Below are 25,375 nucleotides of genomic sequence, written 5' to 3'. Positions count from 1 at the left end.
CCCAGAAAGGAGAAATGAATGGTGGGGGGCTGGAGTGGTGGTGCAAGGCATCTGCCTTCCTCGCACTAGCCTAGGACGGACCTCGGTTCGATTCCCCAGCGTCCAGTATGGTCCCCCAAGGCAGGTGGGTGGCCTGAGAGGTGGGGCAGAGCACACAGCCAGCATTTGACTGACTCCAAGCTCAGCTCAGGGCAAACGCTCTCTTCCATGGGGCCCAGGTGAACAAGTGAAGCCCTGTGGGACACTCACCTTTCCCGCAGGCCTGCACCAGGCCATACCACTCCCCACAACTGTTGCACAGCAAGGTGAAGGCTGTCTCTCTGCGGCCTGTGACGTGACCTGGGGCGCATACGTACAGCAGCTCGTCCCCCATCTCCAGGCCAGTGCGTCCCTGCAGGATTGTGTGTGGGAATGAGGGTGGGTCTCCACACGGCTTCTCTGTGGAGAAAGAAGCACAGTCAACTCCAAGCTCTCTGCCTGGAACAGCCTGAAAACACCTTCCCTTCCCCAGATACTCGCTGTGCCCTGAGCAGGGGCAGCAGGCTCAGTTTCCCCTTTACCCTGGCACACAGGACCTGGCATGGGTGAGCCCTACAAAACAAAACACAAGCTCATCAAGGGATAAATAGGCTATTATTTTGTATTTCATTTTATGTTGGTTTTGAGGGGCACTCCTGGTAGTGCTCAGGGATTAAAATGGAGTCAGCCACCTGTAAGACAAGTACCTTTATCCCTGTACAATCTCTCCAGCCAGGACTTTGTGTTGTTTTTATTGTTGTTGTTTGTTTGTTTTTGTCACACCCTGCGGTGCTCAGGTTTTACTCCTGGCTCTGCACACAGAAATTGCCTCTGGCAGGCTCAGGGGACCATTTGGGTTGCCAGGATTCGAACCTAGTTTGGCTGCATGCAAGGCAAACACCCTCCTGTGCTGTCGCTCTGGCCCTCATAGAGATGTTCTTAACATTTTCTTTTCTCTAGCTTACCTTAGCATAAGAAAATGGTATGCAACACATATAATGTAGAAGATATATGTTAACTGAGAGTATATGTTATTGGTGAACCTCTGATCAACACTAAGATATTTAGTAGTATGGGGCCCGGAGAGATAGCACAGCGGTGTTTGCCTTGCAAGCAGCCGATCCAGGACCTAAGGTGGTTAGTTCAAATCTCGGTGTCCCATATGGTCCCCCGTGCCTGCCAGGAGCTATTTCTGAGCAGAGAGCCAGGAGTAACCCCTGAGCAACACTGGGTGTGGCCCAAAAACCAAAAACCAAAAAAAAAAAAAAGATATTTAATAGTTAATATTTTGGAGACTCAAAAGTTATGCTTAGATTTTTCACTTTATGAGGGTTGATGCTCAACCTCCAAGTGGTTCAGTGGTCAACTGTACTCAGCTAAGGGAAAAGTGACTTTATTAAAAGCTAGAATGTGGTAGGCCAGAGAAGATGACTCTATCTTTCTCACCCTTAACCCTGATGTCACAGTTTGCTACGTACAAAGAAAGACATATAGAATACAGACTATCAAACAGACACACTTGTATTATCTGTCTTCTACATGTATCAGGATATACAGCAAAAGAATCAAGTTCTGGTCCACGAAGGGAGGAGCCTGGTCCCTTCTGAGCATATTTGCACATGGCTCTGCTGTGGCCATGTACCATCCCACCCAGAACAGCTCCTGAGGGCTCCTCAACAGGTGAGCTAGACCCACCCTGAAAGGCAGAGCCAGAGGAGGCCAGCCACTTTGCTTCGCAGCGGTGCACATCTCCTAGCCATGAACCCCAGCAAAACACATAGAAAACACCACACAACAAAAGTGATGATAGGGAAACAACACAAGCCTCCACTATACATATAGATAAAGATGGCAGCTCTGGTGACTCTAAATTAAGTGCCAACCACTTATTTAGCCTCTCAGATATGGAATTTAGAGAAGAAATATGGACAATGATCATACAACTCACAGAAAGCATGGATCGAGCTGAATGAAACACAAATAAGAATCAAGAGGATATGAAAATAGAAATAAGAAAACTCCAAACAAATAACGGGACTGAAAAATGTGGTAGGAAAAATGAAAACCTCACTGGAAAGTCTCTCCAACAGAGTAAGAGCAGTTTATTCAGTCAGTGAGCTGGAAGATGAGATGCATAACAACTCCATATATCAAAAGAGAATGGAAAAAAGCCTTAAAACAAATGAACAGACAATGGAAAAAATCCTCACAGAATATGAAACACATGAAAATAGAAGTCTTTGATAAACTCAACAAAAACAACATAAGAATCATTGGAGTCCCAGAGACCCAGGAAGAAAATCCCCAGGAAGAACCAACAGTCAACAGTCTATCATTGTATAGAAACTTCCAGAACTAAAGAGTGCATGCAACCAAGTCCTGCATGCCCGAAGAGTACCAGCTAAAAGAGAAAGCACTTCAAGACACATCCTAGTCACAATGACAAATCCCACAGATAGAGACAGAATACTGAAAGCAGCAAGATCCAAAAGGGAAATTACATTCAAAGGAGCATCCTTAAGATTTACAGCAGACCTGTCACAAGAAACCCTCAGGGCCAGAAGGCAGTGGTGGGATATAGGACAAAAAATCTAGTTCTGTGTATCTTAACATACACAGGATTATGTCATATTTATTCATAAGTACCTGCCTTAAAAATAAACTAGGATTGAAGAGATAGCTCAGAGGGCTGGAGTGCAAGGATTATATGTGAAAAGATTCAGCCTTGCATGGTTCCCTGAACACTGCTAAAGTGACGCCTGAGAACTGAAGTGGGAGTAGTCCTCAAACACTGTCAAATATGGCCCCAAACAAAACAATCACAGAAAGCTAATAATTTTAGAGCAGTTTTAGGTTACAGAAAAATAGAGTAGAAAGAACATACACACAGTCTCTCTTGCTAGCAACATCTTGGCCCACTCTGATTCATCTGCTCAACTGATAAGCCAACATCAATCCATCAATATGCCTCAAATTCCAGAGTTTACATTTGAGTTCTGACAAAGGAACATTATGTAGCTACACCATTGTAGTATCAGACAATTTCACTGCCCTAAAAATTTATAGATTCATCCCTTTCTGACCCCATGTCTATCACTAATTTTAATAATGTCTCTATAGTTTCCTTTATATAAAAATGGAAGAGGGTAATTGGGTCATCGATGCTCAAGAAACACTTTTGGTGGAGCTTGAGGGGACATATGTGGTGACAAGGATCAAATTGGGATCAGGTAAATTCAAGAAAAGAGCCTGTTTTCCTGAAATATCTCTCCAGTCTCTCCACAATTTTGGTTTTTCTTTCAGAATGGAAATTAATTGGAACAATAATGGTATGTGCATTTGCATATATGCATTTAAGGTCCTTCGGTGCCTTTTTTCTCATTTCTTTTTAGCACTGAATAATATTCTATTATCTGGATGTATCTGTTTATTTATCCAGTCACCTACTGAAAGATGTCATGGTTGCTTGTAAGTTTGGGCAATTATTAATAAAGCTGGTATAAACATTTATGCATAGGCATTCGTGTGGACATAAGTTTTCAGTTTATTTGGGCAAATACCAGGAAGCGTTATTACTGGATCATATGGCAGGAACGTGTTTAGTTTGGGAATAAGCTCTCTCTTAGCCTTCTTTACATGAGTGAATAGGTCCTCTTTGTCAAATGTGAAATGTTTCTTTTTTTTTTTTTTTTTTTTTTTGGTTTTTGGGCCACACCCGTTTGAAGCTCAGGGGTTACTCCTGGCTATGCGCTCAGAAATCACCCCTGGCTTGGGGGGACCATATGGGACACCGGGGGATCGAACCGCGGTCCATCCACTTGCAAGGCAGACACCTAACCTGTAGCGCCACCTTCCCGGCCCCGTGAAATGTTATAGACTAGAGTGGAGTGGAGCAGAGGTGGCCCTGTATGCCAGTCTTCCAAAATGGTGGCACTGTTTTTCATCTTCACCAATGGTTGGGACTCTGGATGCTCTGATAGATGTGTGGCATTTTCTTATCACTGTATTCACAAGCACTTTCCTGATGATGTGGATTATTTTTTATTTCTTACTCACTGCTACATATCTTTTATTTTTAGAATGATAGGTTTTTCTGGTCTTTACCATTTTTTGTTATAAATCTTGAATAAGGTGCTTATTCAGCTCTCTCACCAATTTTTCAGGTGAGTTGTGAATTTTCTCACCATTGACTTTTAAAATCTCTTTATGTACATTTTGCATAACAGTCCTTTACTCTATGTTTTTTGTGAATATTTCCCAGCCTGGGGCCTCTTCATATTTTTCTGACACAGACTTTCACAAAGCAGACATTTTAAATTTTTTGGGGGGGTCACACCCAGCAGCGCTCATGGGCTATTCCTGGCTCTACACTCAGAAATCGCCCCCGACAGGCTTGGAGGACCATCTGGGATACCGGGATTTGAACCACCATCCTTTAGCATGCAAGGCAAATGCCTTAATCTCCATGCTATCTCTCTGGCCCCCCGACATTTCTAATATTTAAGGCAAAAATCAAATAATCAATTATTTATTTCATGGATTGTATCTTTGTTAATTCATCTGAAGAATCATCACCATACCAAAAAAAAAAAAAAAAGACCGAAGTTTTTCTCTACAGCATCTTCTGGTGTTTTATAGTTTTAAACTTTACATTTAGTTCTACCATTATTTTTGGAAGGATGGTGCTGTCAGAGGTTTCTCGGGAGAATATATGGGATGCCAGAGACGAAACCCAGGTTGGTTGCATGCAAGGCAAGTGCCCTACCCACTGTATTATCACTCCAGCTTTTCTTTTAGTTTTCTTTTGCTCTACACGTGGTCTCAAGGTTAACTCCTGGCCCTGTGCTCAGAAATTACTCCTGGTGAAAACCAAGAAACCATATGGGGTTGCCTGGAATTGAATCTGGGTTGGCTACATGCAAGACAAGTGCCTAACTGCTGTACTATTTCTCCTGCCCCATATACTAAGGCTTGAGATTGGATAGTATTAGTTCTCTAACTTTGTTTATTCTCTTTCAATACTGAGTTAACTCAAGGACGAAGCAATGGCCCGCACTAGCCTAGGACAGACTGTGGTTTGATCCCCTGCGTCCCATATGGTCCCCAAGCCAGGAACTATTTCTGAGTGCATAGCCAGGAATAACCCCTGAGTGTCACTGGATGTGGCCCCCCCAAAAATATCAATACTGAGTTAACTCTTCTGGGTCTTTTGTGTATCTGCATAAACTATGGAATATGTTTGTGCCTATAAAACATGTGTTGGAATTCTTACCCATGAACATGGAATATCTCTAATGTATGATGTTTTTCATTAGAGTTTTGTATTTTTGTCATTTAGATCTTGCACATATTTTGTTATATTTAAGTCTCAGGATTCCAATGTTGAGTGGTATTATAAATGGTGTTTTATATTTGAAAGTCCATATGTTTGTTTTCTGGTTCATTGGAAGAAACAGCTTTTGTATATTCACTTTGTATCATCCTCCTGTAATATGAGATGACACAGAAAAATTACTTATCTATGATGTTTTTCTTGAAATGACTTGATTTGGTTTTGGTATGAGGGTAATATTAGCTTCATAGAATAAATTAGATAGAAGTCCCACTTCTAATTTCTGAAAGAGGGTATACAGAAAAGACATAATTTCATTCTTTTTTGTTTTGTTTTGTTTTGGGGTCACACCCGGAAGCACTCAGGGGTTACTCCTGGCTCTATGCTCAGAAATCGCCTCTGGCAGGCACAGGGGACCATATGGGATGCCGGGATTCGAACCACCATCCTTCTGCTTGAAAGGCAAACACCTTAACTCCATGCTATCTCTCCGGCCCCCATAATTTCATTCTTTTTCTTTTTTTGTTTTTTTGAGTACTCAGGGGTTACTCCTGGCTCTACGCTCAGAAATTGCTCCTGGCAGGCTCGGGGGACCATATGGGATGCCGGGATTTGAACTACCGGCCTTCTGCATGCAAGGCAAATGCCTTACCTCCATGCTATCTCTCCGGCCCCCATAATTTTATTCTTAAACGTTTGTCAGAATTCACCAGTTAAACCATCTGTGCCTGGCCCTTTCTGTTTTTGGAAGATTTTTAATGACTGATTCAGTTTATTTCCATCCATTCTCTTTCCACATTAGCCCTATAATCTAGCTTCATCTTTTGAGAGACCATATTTTAAAATATGTTATTTTATCATTAGACATTCATGTTGATTCCAAGATTTCGCCATTATAAATAATACTACTGGGCAGGAGTGGTGGCACAAGTGGTAGGCGTTTGCCTTGCATGCGCTAAGCTAGGACAGACCGCAGTTTGATCCCCCGGAATCCCACATGGTTCCCCAAGCCAGGAGCGATTTCTGAATGCATAGCCAGGAGTAACCCCTGAACATCACTGGGTGTGGCCCAAAACCAACAAAAAAAAAACCAAAAAAAAAAACCAAACAAAAAATAATACTACTATGAGGAATCTCTCAAGTATATTTTATATGTATCTATTTTTGTCAGAATAAACTATGACATGTGGAATTGCTGCATCAAAATGATAGTGATCGCTTTTTCAATCTCTCCCATAAAGGAAATACTTTTCTTTTCTTTTCTTTTTTTTTTTTTTTTTTTTTTTTTTGGTTTTTGGGCCACACCCGGCGGTGCTCAGGGGTTACTCCTGGCTGTCTGCTCAGAAATAGCTCCTGGCAGGCACGGGGGACCATATGGGACACCGGGATTCAAACCAACCACCTTAGGTCCTGGATTGGCTGCTTGCAAGGCAAACGCCGCTGTGCTATCTCTCCGGGCCCAAGGAAATACTTTTCTATTAAAATTTTGTCCTCTGATTTTTTTGTATTGGAAAGGCTTTGCAGGTAAGTTACCCAAGAAGCATTTTTTTCTTTTGAATTTTGGTCCACACTCTGCTGTGCTCAGGGAAGAGTCCTGGATCTGTGCACAGGGATCACTCTGGTGAAGCTTGGGAGACATATATATTTTTAAAATATTCTCAAGTTGGGCCCGGAGAGATAGCACAGCGGTGTTTGCCTTGCAAGTAGCCAATCAGGACCAAAGGTAGTTGGTTCGAATCCCGGTGTCCCATATGGTCCCCCGTGCCTGCCAGGAGCTATTTCTGAGCAGACAGCCAGGAGTAACCCCTGAGCATCGCCGGGTGTGGCCCAAAAACCAAAAAAAAAAAAAATATTCTCAAGTCATAAAGTAGTACAAGGATTAAGCACTTGTCTTATGTGGCTGACATCAATTTGATCCTCCCTAAGCACTGAGCCAAGAGTAATCCCTTGGGGCCGGAGAGATGGCATGGAGGTAAGGCGTTTACCTTTCATGCAGAAGGTCATCGGTTCGAATCCCAGCATCCCATATGGTCCCCCATGCCTGCCAGGAGCAGTTTCTGAGCACAGAGCCAGGAAAAACCCCTGAGCACTGCCGGGTGTGACCCAAAAACCACACACACACACACACACACACACACACACACACACACACACACACACAAAAGAGTAATCCCTCACCACTACTGGGTGTGGTGCCCAACCCACTATATGTGTGTATGTATGCCTATACATACATGTATGCACATCTATACACATACAGACATATAGCTCAAGAGCCCAAGAACATACCTGGCAGGTACAAGGCCTCAAGTTCAATTTTCAGCACTATATGCCTTCTTACACTGTGAGGTATAGTCCTGGTGTCTCTCAACACCATTGTGCCTGAACCCCAAAACATCAGGCGCATGATACAACCAAGCCAAATATCACTGGGAGTGACCCGATAACTCCTAGCATTGTTGGAGAGCCTGCCTCTCACCCCCCCCCCCAACAAAACAAGACATACTGATCAAGTTAAAAATGGAAAATACAACTTATGCCTTAACTTACCTGATCTGACTGTTGTAGTTTTGGTTTTAACTTTCTTAGCAAGTCATGCTATGCATGTCCTTTAACACGAGAGATTTATGTTTTAAAATTTGTTTTTTGATTTACTTCTAGGCCATATCCAGCAGGGATTATTCTTGGGATGGGCTTGGGGGACAATCTAGGGTACTGGGGATTGAATCCAGGTTAGCTGCATGCAAGGCAAATGTACTATTGCACCAGACCCTTGTTTTAAAATTTTGTAAGGGTGGGACTAGAGAGATAGTACAGTGGATAGGGCCTTTGCCTTGCATGTGGTCAATCTATCTTCAATATCCATGATCCCATATGGTCCCTTGAATACCACAAGGAATACTTCCTGAGTATAGAGTCAGGAGTATTCCTTAAACATTGTTGGGTGTGGCCCAACTCCACCGCTTAACAAAGAGAAAAAGGAAGGAAGGAAGGAAGGAAGGAAGGAAGGAAGGAAGGAAGGAAAGAAAAAGAAAGGAAGAAAGAAAGAAAGAATTGCATGAGGGTTATCAGTGCAGTGCCAGGCATGCTCTGGAGGCCATGCAGTACCAGGCTCTTTGAGAACCTCCCCAGCTGACATGAAAATTTGGTTGAAGAAACTTTGACTTCAGTAAGTCAGCACAGAATGTAGTGTTTTTAATCAGATCTACCTTGACTGCGTAGCCTGTCTTTGACCCTGACTGTATCACCATGTGACAAGGAGAGCAAAACAGTCATTGAGAAATCATCAAATCCAGGGGCATCCTCAATGAGCAGAGTGATCTCTGAGCGGGTCTTGAGGACAATGAACCAAAGCTATCAGCCTCAGTCAGGCAGAGAGTTCAGAATTCCAGCTGGAATGGTGGTGTCCAAAGCCTGTCTTTCTTCATCATCCTCAGCTGCCTCTAACTCCTATTGGATCCTTTGGATGTTCTAGACTTTTCTCCCACCAAGATTGAGCTCATTGGAATGGAAGATTCTTTATAAGCACTATCAAAGAACCAATTTGGACTCAAAGCCTTGCTCAGCTTGGTCTGTCCAACACAACACCTAGTCCTTGGAAGGAAGACCAGAACCAGAATTACAAACTGGAGAGTAGATCAAAGGCAATTTCTGGCTTCGTTCTCGCCCTACCAGACCCTTGAGATCATCTCTCTTAATTTCCAGAGACATGGGCTCAAAACTTGGCTCAGGAAACCCATAATAAGGTTCATGAGCATCTGGGTACATATTCCATATGTTTCTGGATTTCCTACAAACGTTCAAGACAGGAAACACTCTGCTTCATAGCTGGTGTGCTTTCAGAAGCTCCAGAACAGCAGTCCCTTGTGTTCACCCAAGCATGTGTGTGCCAAAAACCACCGCAGATCCAGATGCAAACTGAATTAGTTCCTTTCACTAACCTCCCCATTTTGAACTTCACAGAAGTACTATGGAAAACAGCTGGCTGTAAACCTCAGTCCTCTTCTCTCTAGGGACACTTACATCTAGGCAGTCTTTGCTTGTCACTGCTCCATGATTTTGAAGGTGGGGATTGTGGTCTGTGGATTTCTCAGAACTTACGAGCTTTCAACAGTTTCAACAGAAAGAGCAATTTCTATAATTTCACCTTCAAAAGAGTGAATATTGAATAAGAGAACTTTCTATCCAACAAATTGAATAAAGTGTAACTCACCCTTTTCAATTAAAATGGCAGTTTCTTGCCAATTCGTCCTTCTTATAACCAGTATTTGCACAGTTTAGAATGCCTCTTAAAGGCAAGTATCTCAGATTTGCCCAGATATACCTTGAGCCAGATGTTCTGGACTGACTGAGTCTCTATGAGCAAAGGCACAATGGCTGGCCTGGAATGAATTCCTCTATAGCTATTCACTGAGATCTGTAATATATCCTTCTTATTTCCTCTGTCTAGTCTCTTGGTTTGCAGTGTCCCCCTTTTCTTTTTTTTTTTTTTTTTTCCTTTTTGGTTTCTGGACCACACCTGGAGGCGCTCAGTGGTTACTCCTGGCTCTGCTCTCAGAAATCATTCCTGGCAGGCTTGTCCCCCTTTTCTTTCCTTTCCAATGATCCCCATGAAACAATATTTCCCAAGTTTCACCTCAAATACTCTTGACTCCCTACTCAGAGAGGTCTCCCTTTGTGTCATCAAAATGAATTCATCTCTGAGGGTGGAGAGGAATCTTTATCTATCTAGCCATCCCTCCTTCCATCCTTCCATCCCTCCATCCTATCCTCTATCCACCTATCTTTTCCTCTTCCCTCTTCTTCCTCCACCATTTAACCACAGCTGTATCTGGGACATCACAAGTCTGAACATTCGACAAACCCACTGGCGGATGCCAGTTAATGGAAATCAACTCTGATTCTCTATTCTCCCTTGGCTACTACTATCAGCTGTTCAAAGCACTGTGACTAAAATATTTATTTTTGGTTCTGGTTTTGTGGTCATACCTGGCTCTGCACTTAAGAATCACTCTTGGCAGTGGTTGGGGACCATATGGAATGGCAGAGATTGAACCCAGGTCGACTTTGTGCCAGGCAAGCACCCCACCCTATTGCTCCTGTCCCTAAAGCAGTGTGATAAATATACTTCAGTTTTGTTATCACAGCTGGAGAATGTCAGCTGTTACCACAGCTGAAGCACATCCTGTCCGGGCTCATTTAGTGGTGTCTAGGACTTATTTCTCTGGCTCTGCACTCCTGGAGGGCTTGGAGAATTATGTGTAGGGCTGAGGATCAAACCTGTGTTGGCCATGTGCAAGGCTAATTCTTTTAACCACTGACCTGTTGGCCCTAACTCTCTTCATGATGGAACAAAGGAAGTGAATCATACTATTTATTTTTTTGTCAGAAATAGTCAAGAGCTACGAATAGACTACGAATAGGGAGGAAGTGGAAAGTGGGGCTATCATGAGGAGGGAGGGCTACTGGGGAAGATCAGGACAGCCTATGCTCAGAGGCAGAGAAACAGCGACCCACCCAGGGTGAGCCCTAAGGAGCAACCAGCAAAGGCACAAGGAACCTTGCAGCCTCAGACTTTAAGCCAGCTAGCTACCTTCCAGCCCCAGACAAGTTGTCAAGAGCAGTAGAGCCAGTGATTCCCGGCGGAGGCAGCTTAATTCATCAGCATTCAGCTGCTTAAAAATAACTTCACTTATTAGTTTAAGTGAGATCACCATGGGGCTGGAAACTTTCAGTCAGTGAAAAGAAAATACAGAGAGGAAAAGGAGAAAAGTCTACATTTTGGGAAGAACATTGTTTCCAAAAAGAAATAGAGGAGGAAGTTGCTGGTACATTCTTTTCCTGTTTCCCTTTTGGGCACCTTGGGCCCCAGAGGTCTGCATTTTCAGGGGCAGGGAGCTGGCCTGCTGAGTCTTCCCATTGCTAGGACCAAAGAGAAGCAGTGCTGTGTGCCAGGGAGCCTCCTCAGAGAAAAGGTCAGATGGGGCAATAATGTAGCTGCGGACAAAGCTGCTATCCTGATCTCAGCTCCTGTAGAGAACACACATGGCTTCATGAGCGTGTGTGGGCATCGTCCATGTTCTTTCCACAGGATCAGCAGTCAAGGACCAGTGAGCTCTTTCTGGCATTCCTCCTGCTTTTCGAGAAAGTTGACCCCACCTTGTAGGCATGCATCTCAGGCCCCTTTCTTGGTCAGCAGGAAGCTTCCTCCCAAGCAGGCCCTGATGAGGCCAAGACTTCAGGCTTCTATTCCACACCCAGTCAGCCCTGCTGATCTGGGGCCCAGAGAGGACCTAATTGCTCCAGAAACAGGACCCAAAGGGTGCCCCTGTTCACCCTCATGAACAGTGTGAGGAATTTTCTTCCTAGGCTGTTCCTCCATGACTCAGTATTTTTTGTTTGTGATGGGTGTTTTATTTGGATCCTGGGGACTCAATCCAGGATCTCATAGTTGCCAAGAAAGCATGTGTTCTACCATTGAGTAATATTGCCACATCCCTGAGAGTATGTGGTCACTGCTGCTTTGGGTAGATCAGGAGGCCTTTTAAAAATGTTAATTTTCATATAATTTCAATGTTACTGAAAAATTGCAATGACAAGCAGCATCTAGAATGCTCTTTACGTAGAAAACCAATGAATCCTATTTGCTTCATTATTCTTGATCCCTTCCTTTCTCTCTTCCTCTCTCAGATTATTTACATTCATAGATGGAATGCTGGGTATTGGATCCAAATGGGTTGCATGCAAGGCAAATGCCCTAACTGCTGTGCTATCGCTCTGGCCCCTGAAGTACTTTTGTTCTTCATAAACAGCCATATGACCAGTATGCATATCAGAAAATAAAGATACTTCTCTTATAAATAACTATGGTACTATTACCAAACTCAGGAAATTTAAACATTGATATACTACAGTTATCTATTCACTATCCCTATTCAGAGTTCATCAGTTGTAGATCTTTTATGTTTGCTTTGCTTTAAGGTCACAATTGGCAGTATTGAGGGATTAACCCTGGCTTGGTGGTGCTCAGGGGACTATATGGGGTGCCAGAGATAGAACTCAGGTTGATCTGCTATCCTATCTCCAACCCTTCTTATAGATATTTTCTCTTGCTCCAGGATACAATCCAGGATTACAAGTTTGTTTACAAGTCTTTTTAGTCTATTTAATTATTATTATTATTATTTTAATATTTATTTATTTTTGTTTTTTGAATCACACCCGATGGCGCTCAGTGGTTACTCCTGGCTTAGTGCTCAGAAATTGCCCCTGGCAGACTTGGGGGCCCATATGGGATGCTGGGAATTGAACCACTGCTCCTCCTGGGTTGGCCATGGCAGGACAAATGCCCTATGGTTGTGTTATCTCTCCGGCCCCTATTATTTATTTTATTGAAAAATTGTGATCAACAGAATCTTTCATAGTTGAATTTGAGTTATACAATGAGTCAGGGCCCTTCCCATAACCAGTGTCAATTTATTTTTATTTTTTTTATAAAACATTGTTTTAATATGAAAGAATGGCCTCCAGAAGAAGTTGGGGGTGCATCTGGCTTGGAACCATTGGTTTTTAGTCTACTTTAATTTAGAACAGTTGCTTAGCCTTCCTTCATCTTTTTAATCCTTGATAGTTTTTAGAAATATAGGTCTGCCATTTGGTAGGATATTTCTAAATTTGTTTGGCTATTTTAATAATTTGATTTGAGTGATTCATTTCTGGCAGGAATACCACTGAACTGAAGCTATGTTCTTCTAAATGCAATATATCAGGGAGCACATTACATTGATTTGCCCATTATTCAATTTCAGTCAATAATGGCTATAATCTTAGTATCTGATATGAATATCTCCAACTCAGGCTTTATGTACCATAATTGTGGGCAAAGGGGGTACATACTTGCATGTACACAACCTATTTAAAGGCTTGTGATATGGAAAGCCTATGTTAGCATAGTGGATGTTGAGAAATCGCCTCATTACCCAGTCAACAACCAGTTATGCTACCTGAGAAGCATGACCTAACCAACAGTTGACTGCTGATCATGAATGTGTCAGAAGAGAAATTGCTGACCCCATAGCTCTATGATTAATTAAACAGTTGTATTTTGAAGCCCCTGCAGTTGGTGTGTTACATAGTAAAAGTTAACTTCATCTTTATTACAAAGAGGCCTCAGAAGTCTGAGAGATCCATTTGAGATCACTGAAAAAACAAGGTCATACTGGTTTTCTCTAGTTCTGTCTTCCTCTCAGAGAATGGAATCTTTGAATATGTTTGGAATTCAAAGGATAGTTTCAATGTTTAAAGAAACAGACTGGGGCTATAGTTCCTCCCAGGTCTTTGAGAGCAAGGCCACATCCTTCAGTTGCTTGATAGAAGACTACTAACATACCCTGGCATAGAAATTAGCAATTGATGGTTTTCTGCAGGGAGACCACAACAGAAGAGCAGCCTAAACCAGTCAACATCTAAAAAGCGCTAGCCAGGGCCTAAGGGTTCACTACACATCTTTCATGTACTAGCTTCTCTGATTCCTTCTTAGTGATAGAATTGGTGTCTCTACATCCTCAGGGTTTGTATTTCTAACAAGTTCATATGTTATTTCTCATTCCTAGAGAGATTTGGGACAAGACAGCATATTAAATTCACATGAAAGTTAAAAAAAAAAAACCAATGTTAAGAACATAAGAGATATCAGTATTTCTGAAAACTTCCCAGATGAGACAATAGTCTCTAAGCTGATTTCAAGAACTTATCTGTAAAGAGCTAAATTTTTCTCCATTTGTATGAATGCCTCCTCTCCCTGACACCATTGTGATAATGAAAGTTGTCATTTTGTTCGGTGCATAAGACATGCTGCCCAAAGAGTCCTTTATTGTTTTCTCCTCATCACTCAGTTGATTTATCAGAAGGATATTCAATTTTCCTTCTTAGGAGAAGTTTCCTCAATCCTACATATTTTCTTTTGGGAGAAAAGAAGCATACTTTCTTTCTTTCTTTTTTTAATTTTAAACTTTATTTATTGATTGATTGATTTTTGGGAAACATCCGGTGGTGCTAAGGGGCTACTCTTGGCTCTGTATTCAGAAATCGCCCCTGGCAGGCTGGGGGACCATATACTTTCTTAAAGCATACTTCCACCAGAAAGAAAGATTACAGAGTAAGCCCTATCAGTCAACTTATCATTTGCTGGCAGGTGTCCCCCTATAAATCTTAGAAAGCTTTAATATTCCCAAGCAGCTGTACATACCCTTCTGTCCCAGTGGTACTCAGACTATGAGAATTCTTTGCCTGTGAAATCCAAACCTAGAAGATACTAGGAATTTATATCTACTGGAAGCACCCCATAACCAATGGCAGATAAGTACAACTCCCTCACTCCTGGCCAAGAAAATTGTGATGTTTGCACTATTTCCAGAGACCTTCTGTGGGGTTGAGACAGAATTAGTTTTCATTCCACTCTTCCATAAACTTTGGTTTGTATGAAACCTTTGATGGTTCCCAAGTAATTCCTGTCCATTTTCCTCATATGGGCTTTGCTTTGGAAGACTTCCTGGTAAGTCATCTTCAATGAATGGGTTTTCATCTCAAGGTTTGCTTCTAGAAAATGCAATCTAGGGTGTTGACATCCAAGTGTTCAACTTGTAAATTCCTAACAAAGAATCTGGTACTGAATTTTTACTGGGACCACAGAGAAAGACTTTGGGGTTAGACAACTTAGTGTGTCTGGAGCCTATAGTTGGTTTCATGCCAGGATACTTCATGGGTAAAGTCTCCTGTTTTGGGGCCAAAGGTATCTCCTTTCTATTTTCCCCATACTTTGCCTATGCAAAACAAACAAACCTGCCACACACACCTTTTTTTTTTAATTGGATTTTTTAAATCTCTTATTTTTTAAATTGGGGCTCTTGCCTTTTTCATAGAATCTTGGGACACAGATTATTTTACCACATATTCCTGCATTTTTCTATAAAGCTAAGAAAAAAGGATCAAAGAAAGGGTGGGGGCCAGAGGCCAAGTGGTCTTGGATGCATTGGTGGGGAAATAAATAAGGACAGAAATACAAATCTAAGCCAAAGTCAACAATAATAGAATCAAGGGACATAACCTTAAACAATCTAAACTCAAAGGGCCTGTTACACTGGCAGGCCAGGGGACAAAGGATGGTGGTATAGGATACAAACTGGGTCCATTGGTGGAGGGAGGTTGACTCTGGTGGTGGGAAGGGCCTTGACTCATTGTATATCTCAAATTCAACTCTGAAGGATTCTGTTGATCATAATTGTTTCAATAAATAAAATAAAAAAAAATAACAACAAGGAATATGGTACTGACCTTCATCCTTAATGCAAAGAGCATTGTATGTACTTCCAGGAACTGGATTGCTCTCAATTCTCACATCAACAGCTCTCAAGACCTGCTGTTCACCATTTCCCTTGCTACATATGGTTGTCCTGAAATAGACAAAGAACACACTGGGTTAGGCTAGGCCAATAAATAAATAAATAAATAAATAAGTAAATACATAAAATGGTAAAGCAATTATTTTGTTGTTAGTACTGAATTAGTACAGGCTTTTATGATTCAGAGGTTTGAGTTTGAAAGCATTGATATGAAAATTCTCTTCAACAAAGGCTTATAATGAAGAAGATATAACCATACTGGAGCTGAGGTCATATATTTCAACTTAAGTTTAGAAGCAATACCTAGATAATCACTTTAAGTAACTGTTTATATCATGAAATTATGCTTTTTATTTTATTGGTTTCCTTCTTTTGGGGAAGTTTGTTTTGCTGCTCGACAAATTTTCTAAAATGGAGAATTAGGTCTTAACATTCATTCCTTTCCTTATTTTTAAAAATAATATCTTTATTTAAGCACCATGATTAAGAACATGTTTCTAGTTGGGTTTCAGTCATAAAAAGAATACCCCCTTCCTCAGTGCAACCTTCTACCACCAATGCCATCCATCTCCCTCCTTCCCAATCCCTGCCTGTCTTCGAGACAGGCATTCTACTCTCACTTATTAACTTTTTTTTTTGGTTTTTGGTTTTTGGTTTTTGGGCCACACCTGGTGACGCTCAGGGATTACTCCTGGATATGTGCTCAGAAATCACTCCTGGCTTGGGGGACCATATGGGACACTGGGGATCGAACTAAGGTTCGTCCTGGGTCAGCCGCATGCAAGGCAAGTGCCCTACAGCTGCGCTACCACTCCAACTCTGACTTATTAACATTTTTATTATAGTTGTTAGTGTAGTTATTTCTCTAACTGCACTCACCACTCTTTGTGGTGAGCTTTATATTATGAACCGATCCTTCCTCTCTCATCTCTATTGTCTCTGGGCATTATTACAATAATGTCTTTTGTTTTTCTTAATTCCCACAGATGAGTGAGACTATTCTGTGTGTCTCTCTCTCCCTGACTTATTTCAAACAGCATAATAGATTCCATGTATATGCATGTATAGGAAAATTTCATGACTTCACATTTTTGTATTGTGTTTTTGTGTTTCTAGGATATACCCTAGGAGTAGTATAGATGGATCATATGGGAGTTCAATTTCCAGTTTTTTGAGAAATCTCCATATTGTTCCTTTTCTAACCATTGCATTTCTTTTCTAATGCAAACATTTATTTCAATCTAGATTTCCACAGATATATCATATAGTATAGCAACCCACAAGCAGAGTATAGTTTTAATATTATTCAATTGTTTATCTAGCTATTTTTAAATTATAATGTACTTTATGTCTTACGATTATTTAGGGGTTATCTTTTTTTTTTTTTTTTTTGGTTTTTGGGCCACACCCGTTTGACGCTCAGGGGTTACTCCTGGCTATGTGCTCAGAAATTGCTCCTGGCTTGGGGGGACCATATGGGACGCGGGGGGGATAGAACCGTGGTTCGTCCTATCCTAGCGCTTACAAGGCAGACACCTTACCTCTAGCGCCACCTTCCCGGCCCCAGGGGGTATCTTTTATAAACCACAAAGAGTAGAATCTTAAAAGATTCACCTGACAAACTTTGTTTTCTCTATAGATCATCCAATTTATAGTTAACTCAATTACAGGTCTCTCTGAAATTCAACTTGCTATCTTATAAAAGTGGTTTCTATTTAGTAATTTAATTCCTGTCTTTCTCCTATTTTGGATTATTTGAAAAAAATTTTTTTTATATTCTCTTTTCTGGATGCTTTATAATGGCTACTCCTGGAATTACAACATGCCTCCTTGACTTATTAAACTTAACATTAGTTTACCCTCTTATCCAATAACAATTTAAAATAAGCTATTTTAAATAAATAAAATGAACTATATCAACATAGTTTAAAATACTTTCTGACTTACATACAATTTTTAGTATTTTCATTTATATAATACATAATTTCATACTTTTCTACATCTCTACTTTCTCACTTGTAATTATTTTTCTCCTGCTGAAGGAGTATCCTATAGAGGTTCTTTTTAGTTGATGTTGTTATTTTCAGAGCGCTCAGCAGTTACTCCTGGCTCTGCACTGAGAAATCACTCCTGGCAGGCTCAGGAGACCCTAGGGATGCCAGGGATCAAACCCAGTTGGCCACATGCAAGGCAAATGTGCTACCTACTGTGTTTTAGCTTCGGACTAATTATAGTGCTGTGTGTGTGTGTGTGTGTGTGTGTGTGTGTGTGTGTGTGTGTGAGCGCATGCATGCAAGCATTTTACTTCTCTCTCTTTTCTTTTTGGCACTGGTTTGCTACTGCTAAGGAAGGGATACCATGCATATCATGTTATCTCCTTTTAGCACCCAGTTCTTGTCCAAAGTGATTATTTCCAACTATCATTGTTACAGTGCACTGTTAACTAACCTAATTGCATTCACCACTCTTTGTGGTAAGCTTCCTATCATGGATCGATCCTCCTAATTCCCATCTCTATTACCTCTGGATATTATTATCATAGTATCTTTTCTTTTGTGTGTGTGTGTGTGTGTGTGTGTGTGTGTCACATCTGGCAGTGTTCAGGGGTTACTCCTGGCTCTGTGCTCAGAAATCACTCTTAGCAGTGTTCGGGGACCATATGTGCTACTAGGGGTTAAACTTGGGTAAATCACATGCAAGGCAAACAACCTATTTGCTTTTAAGAAAAAAACTGTGTTTTAAAAAAAAACAGCTATGGGGGCCGGGCGGTGGCGCTGGAGGTAAGGTGCCTGCCTTACAAGCGCTAGCCAAGGAACGGACAGCGGTTCGATCCCCCGGCGTCCCATATGGTTCCCCCAAGCCAGGGGCGATTTCTGAGCACATAGCCAGGAGTAACCCCTGAGCGTCAAACGGGTGTGGCCCAAAAACCAAAAAAAAAAAAAAAAAACAAAAAACAGCTATGTATTATTCCGTTGTGTAGATGTACCACAGTTTTTCTTTTAGTCACTGATCCATTCACTGCAGGAATATTTCTATGTGGCCTCCTTCTGCAGCTTGATAATCAGACTGCAGGATAATCAGACTTCTCACTAGCCATTCTTATCAGTGAGAGTAGCAGAAATCCTGGTCTATTTCTCTGACCGAATCTCAGAAGTCATGTGGGATTATGGTTGTAGGCCAAGGTCCTCCTATGCAGTCTCTGATTTAATGGGAAAGGTCAGGGGGTCCACTTTTCCATGAGAAACATGTGAAAGAACTCATGGCTCTATTTTAAAGCCTCCATACTTTTTCTACATGTAAATGCACAGGAAGATGCACAGAGAAAAGAAGATAAGGAATATATACCAAATAGTTAAGAGCCATTACCTCCAAAGTATAGGAGAAGAGAGAATTTTTTATTTTTTATACAGATCTGTATTATTTGAAATTTTAGCAAGCATGATTAGTGCTGCAAATTAAAAGGGCAATTCAAAAACAATAAAGAGAGATATGATGAGAAATGGACAGGATTCCAGAACAATTTTGGTTTTATTTATTTATTTGGTTGGTTTTGTTTTTGGGCCACACCCAACAGCGCTTGGGGCTTACTCCTGGTATTGCTCTCAGAAATCACTCGTGGTAGGCTTGGGGGACCATATGGGATGCCGGGAATTGAGCCCGGGTTTGTCCAGGGTTGGCAGCGTGCAAGGCAAACACCCTACTGCGCTATCTATCTAGCCCCTGGTTTTATATTTGGGAGAAAGCCATATTTTACAATGCTTGGGGCTTACTCCTGGTTCTGCACTCAGGGCTTAGGGAACCATGATGGGTGCTGGAGAGCAAATGTGGGTGGCCATGTGCAAGGCAAATGCCTTATACACTGTACTATAACTCCTGGACCTTCCAGAATAAATTCTTTTTGTAAAAAGTCTAAATTAAAATGTTCTGGAAGCCGCTGCCTACTCTACCTTGCCCATCCTGGCACTAGACAATTTATCTATCTTGAACAGAATAATTTTTTTTTAAACTGAATCATCATGAGTTTCAAAATTATGAAGTTATTCTTTTTTTTTTTTTTGGTTATTTTTGGTTTTTGTTTGTTTTTTTGGGTCTCATCCGGCGGCACTCAGGGGTTACTCCTGGCTCTGCCCTCATAAATTGCTCCTGGCAGGTTTGGGGAACCATATGGGACGCGGGATTAGAACCACCATTGGTTCTGGATCAGCCACTTCCAAGGCAAATGCCCTACCTCTGTGCTATCTCTCCAGCCCCAAATTCTTGATTTATTTTTAATCATACTAATCTCTTCACCTGTGTCCCCAATTCCCTCCCTCCCTCCCTCCCTCCCTCCCTCCCTCCCTCCCTCCTTCCCTCCCTCCCTCCCTCCCTCCAGTCTTCCTCTATGGCTTGCCTTTTATGCCTACTTTCAACTTTCCATCTCCTTCAAAGTCCTATTGTTCCTTTCTCTCTCCCTCAGTCCCAGTCTCTAGTGGCAAATTTCTTACTGGAAACTATTTCTCAGGCTTATTGTTTCCACTGCCTTCGGATATTTGTTATTCTTCCACCATGTTTCTTTATGTCCTGCATATGCCTGAAGGATAATTGTTGCACCTTCCTGCCCATTAGAAACCCTGAGGGGTATGCAGGATTGGGTGGGAAGGAGAGCTCTGTCCCAGTTTGCCATCCTTACCCAAGGGTGCCATCTGCCAGCCAGCCCGTGGTACACACTGAGAAGGCGCAATCTTGGACCACCCTCCGCAGCTCATCGGCTGACACCAGGTGGGCGCCTCGGTGCTTGCAGGAACTCCGAGCTGCCTCCAACTGCAGACCCAGAGAGGAGTTGGGAGACTCCAACACAAAGAGCTTTCCTGAGGAAAGACAAGCAAAGGCCATTTTGAGGGTCCGGGCACATTGAATCTCATAAATATCATGTTTGACAAGGCACCTGTCAGAACCAAATACTTCCTTACCTGCAGACCTCAGCAATTCCTCACTTTGCTTATCTCAGGGACTGGGTGATGATCATTCTACTAGAGTTTTCAATCGACTTTTTGGTTTTTTTTTTTGTTGTTTGTTTGTTTTTAGGAAAACCAGTTTCATCATCTCTTCACATTTTTTCAGTTACATGGGTGTTTGTATTACCCAGGTCCCTAAAAATACTGTCTTGGGGGGAGCTACATTGTTTGGTATTCAATGCATTCATTGGGAGCCAATGCATACCTTCCGCCAATGCCATCCCTGCAGCGTCTCCATCCTCAGAATGGAGGATCCTTTCTTCCCTTGTCATCCTTTCTTCCCTTTTAACTGAGAGAGACTATTAGACCCTCCACATATAGCTCAGATGTTTGCTATATGAATCCTGGTCTGGACAAGGTGACAGTGACCATGTCTGGAGCATTTGGTTTCCCTAAACACATCAATACATGGATATGTAGAAGATCTAAATGAGGTGTGACTGAAAGGGCCATAGAGATAGCACAATGGGGAGGTCACTTGCCTTGTTATGACTATATCTTTAACACTGCATATGATTCCCTGAGCACCATTAGGGTGATCCCTAAGTGTAGAGTCAGGAGTAAGCCCAAACACTGCTGAGTGTGACTCAAAAACAAACAACTAGCTATACCACTCTTAGGGATATACCGTAGGAACACAAAAACACAATACAAAAATTTCCTCAGCATGCCTATATTTATTGCAGCGCTATTTACAATAGCCAGAATCAGGAAACAATCCAGATGCCCGACAAAAGATGAGTGGCTAAAGAAACTGTGGTACATCTACACAATATTGAATACTATGCAGCTGTCAGAAAAAAAATGAAGTCATGAAATTTTTCTATACATAAATGGACATGGAAACTATTAAGCTGAGTGAAATGAGTCAGAGGGAGAGAGATAAAAACAGAATAGTCTCACTCACCTGTGAAAAATAAAAGACAGTATGGTCATAATACCCAGAGATAATAGAAATGAGGGCTGGAAGGATCAGCCCATGATATGAAGCTCACCATAAAGAGTGGTAAGTGCAGTTAGGGAAATAACTACACTAACAACTATTATGACAATGGTAGTGAATGAGAGAAATAGAATGCCTGTCTTGAATACAGGCAGGGGAGGACAGAGATGGGGAGCATTGGTGGTGGGAATGTTGTACTGGTCAAGGGGGTATACATTTTTATGACTGAAACCCAACTATAAACATGGTGCTTAAATAAAGATATAATTAGGCCTGGAGAGATAGCACAGTGGCGTTTGCCTTGCAAGCAGCCGATCCAGGACCAAAGGTGGTTGGTTCAAATCCCGGTGTCCCATATGGTCCCCCGTGCCTGCCAGGAGCTATTTCTGAGCAGACAGCCAGAAGGAACCCCTGAGCACCGCCGGGTGTGGCCCCAAAACCAAAAATAAATAAATAAATAAATAAATAAAAATATAATTGAAAAAATATAGCTAAACCAAACAAAAATATTGTAATGGATAAAGTCAGATAGAAGTGCATGCTAAAGTAAAGTTCCCACCCACAAGAGCTCATGGCAGGAATCCAGCATTCAGGGGAAGCACCGGAGCATCATCCAGAAATGGAGGAAGCCAGGCTTTAGGAGGTTCTATCAAATTTATGTAAAGGCAGGGAGAAGACAACACACTTAGAATAAGAAATGTTAAATTTCCATCTGTTCGCTAAGCTTTATAGATTAAGATACTTAACTCATCTGAAATAAAATTATGATGATAGGTATAAAAATCTTCCAAATTTTCAACAAAGGTTTGAATACAAATGCTTGATAAGCATTATTCACAGAGTCAAAACTGTAAACAACCCAAGTGCTCAAGAATAAATGACTGGATTATGATATGCACAAATATATATACATTTATTTATTTATACACACATAATGAAATACTACCTAAGAAAAGATGAAATATTTTTGCTGTTGGACAGTAAAAAAAAAAAGCAATTTGTTATTACTTGGATGGAGCTGCTTTTTGGTTTGCTTTTAAACCTACCCTACTGTGTTTAGACTTACTGCTTACTCTTCATGTAAGTATCACTCCTTTTGAGGTTGGACTGCCATATGGGGTGGTCAGGATCAAATCCAGGTCAGCTGCAGGATAAGCACCCTAACCACTGTACTGTATTTCTGGACCCTATGTGGATAGATCTGGAGAGTATAATGCTAAGCAAAGTCAAAAGGAAAGTGACAGACACAGAATGATCTCTCATGTGTTGGTTATAAAGAATCTTAGAAAGGGAATAACAAATGCCTAAAGGCAACAGAACTGATTTCCAGTAGGAAATTTATAGGGGTAAAAGGGGAGGGACCCTGCGATAATGGGGACATTCCAGTGAAGGGTGTGGTACTGCAATGTTTTATGTATGAAACTCTATTAATAATAGTTTTGTTAACCTCAATGTCTAGGATAATTTTTTAATGCAAGATAAAATTCAAAGTAAACCTATCTTTGGCTGTTAGTGCCCTCTTAGAATTGGTCTTAACAGTCCTTTGACTTGGTATACGACCTGATGATTAGACTTGCAGATGCCCTCCCAGGAGAAAACATTCATGACACTTTGCATTAATGGTATTGCTGTAATTGGGGGGAAAGTTGTAGAATTAAACTGAGGTTTTGTTAACCAAAAGCATTAAAAAAAAAAAAAACCTTCAAGAGTCAAGGAGTCTCACAGGCTTTTTCCTCTTCATCCACAAAACACAGAAATATATAAAGCAGGAATCTGAAGAGTAAAACCAGTGAGCAAGGATAAGCAATACATTCTACCCTTCTTTTTGAGGGACTGTTGGAAGGGTTCCTAGGAACTTGGGACCCTTTTGTTAGTCTTCATTGAAAACTATAGTTCTGGGGCCGGGTAGGTGGCGCTGGAGGTAAGGTGTCTGCCTTGCAAGCGCTAGCCAAGGAAGGACCGCGGTTCGATCCCCCGGCGTCCCATATGGTCCCCCCATGCCAGGGGCGATTTCTGAGCACATAGCCAGGAGTAACCCCTGAGCGTCAAACGGGTGTGGCCCAAAAAAAAACCAAAAAAAAAAAAAAAAAAAAAAAAAAAAAAGAAAACTATAGTTCTAATGAACATTAATATCTAAGAAAGTTTGAGCCATAGATTTAAAGAAGCCTGAGACCGACATTTGTTCACCTACATGGCAAGAATATGTGTGAATCTCTTCTGGAGAAAGACACCCAGAGAATCAATCCCATGCATACAATTTTTAAAGACAATAACCACCCAGAAAAATGCAGTCAAAAGTACAAGGAAACTAGGCATTTCCATGAATGACAAATGACATATGTAAGAAGTTGCAAAATTTGACATAAAATTATACTATTAGTATTAACATATTTATAATACCAGTGGTAAATGAATATGCAATAGATATTTGGGTTGGATTTTTTGGGGGGCCACACCCGGTGATGCTCAGAGATTACTCCTGGCTATGTTCTCAGAAATTGCTCCTTGCTTGGGGGACCATATGGGACGCCAGGGGATCAAATTACAGTCCGTCCTAGGTTAGCGAGTGCAAGGCAAATGCCCTACTGCTTGCACCACTACTTACTCTTGGCATAGCCAGGAGTAACCCCTGAGCACTGCCGGTGTGGTCTCCCCCCCAATAAAGGCTCAATACATGCATATAGGAAGCCCAGATTCAATCTCTGAAAGGGCCTGGTGCCCCAAGGACTTCCAGAAGTAACTTCTAAGCATAAAGATGGCTGTATTTAAAAAATAAGAAACAGAGAACAAAAATCAATAAAGTGAAAAGACAATCATGGGACAAGAAGAAATTTGGTAAAAGATATAGTTGATAAGAAACTTGTATAAAAGGTCTCACATACTCTTAGCCTACTAGGGAAGGATATGAGGGGACATCTCTGTGATATTGTTGGGACTAGAAGAAGTTAAACATGTGATCCAAGTGGGAAGGGAACAATATGAAAATAATATGGAATAGACCCAGAACTCAAGGACAACAAATGAAATAAACTGACTTTAAAATAGGCAAAGAAGGAGTTGGAGAAATAGTACAGTAAAGGATATTTGTCTTATATCTGGCTAAACCCAGTTCAAATCCCCAGTTCCCAGCACCCCAGCACCCTCAGAGGTCTCTCCTGAATACAGAGTCAAGATTAATCTCTAGCATCATTTGTGGTGCCCCACTTTTAAAATAATAAATAAAGAAATAAAAGGACAGGGGCAAAGAAACTTAAAAAAATTCTTGGCTTCACTGCTCCAAAGAAGAGATAGAAATAGCTAATAGGACATGAACAGACGACCTCTGCCACTAATCTTTATGAAAATGTGACTCACCAAATTGAAGTAATGACTACATATACATAAGGATGCTCATTATAAAAGATATTAGCCAGGGGCAGGAGAGATAGCATGGAGGCATGGCATTTGCCTTGCATGCTGAAGGACATGCATGGTTCAAATCCCAACATCCCATATGGTCCCCCAAGCCTGCCAGGAGCGATTTCTGAGCATAGAGCCAGGAGTAATCCCTGAGTGCTGCCCGGTGTGACACAAAAACAAACAAACAAAAAATATCTTAGCCAAAATATCATGCTTTTGTGAAGATGTGGGGATGACAATCCTACCCTGCATTGTTAATAGGCATAATAAAATGGTATAGGTCTCCTGA

The 25,375-nt window shown here is 41.4% G+C and overlaps 1 protein-coding gene across 1 annotated transcript in view; it reads right to left on the bottom strand.

Annotated features, from left to right (window-relative positions):
• The window catches only part of SUSD5 (sushi domain containing 5), a 55,432-nt gene that overhangs the window by 19,534 nt on the left and 10,523 nt on the right, over positions 1 to 25,375 (bottom strand). The window contains exons 2-4 of the mRNA XM_049766401.1: positions 20,420 to 20,597; positions 15,683 to 15,801; positions 250 to 438 (exon numbers count right to left, since the gene is read on the bottom strand). Coding sequence (XP_049622358.1) covers positions 250 to 438; positions 15,683 to 15,801; positions 20,420 to 20,597 — 486 coding nt within the window. The remainder of the gene's footprint in view (positions 1 to 249; positions 439 to 15,682; positions 15,802 to 20,419; positions 20,598 to 25,375) is intronic.

This window comes from Suncus etruscus, chromosome 20 (genome assembly GCF_024139225.1).
Source record: "Suncus etruscus isolate mSunEtr1 chromosome 20, mSunEtr1.pri.cur, whole genome shotgun sequence".
Taxonomy (NCBI): Eukaryota; Metazoa; Chordata; class Mammalia; order Eulipotyphla; family Soricidae; genus Suncus; species Suncus etruscus.
This window is presented reverse-complemented; position numbering and strand designations above follow the sequence as displayed.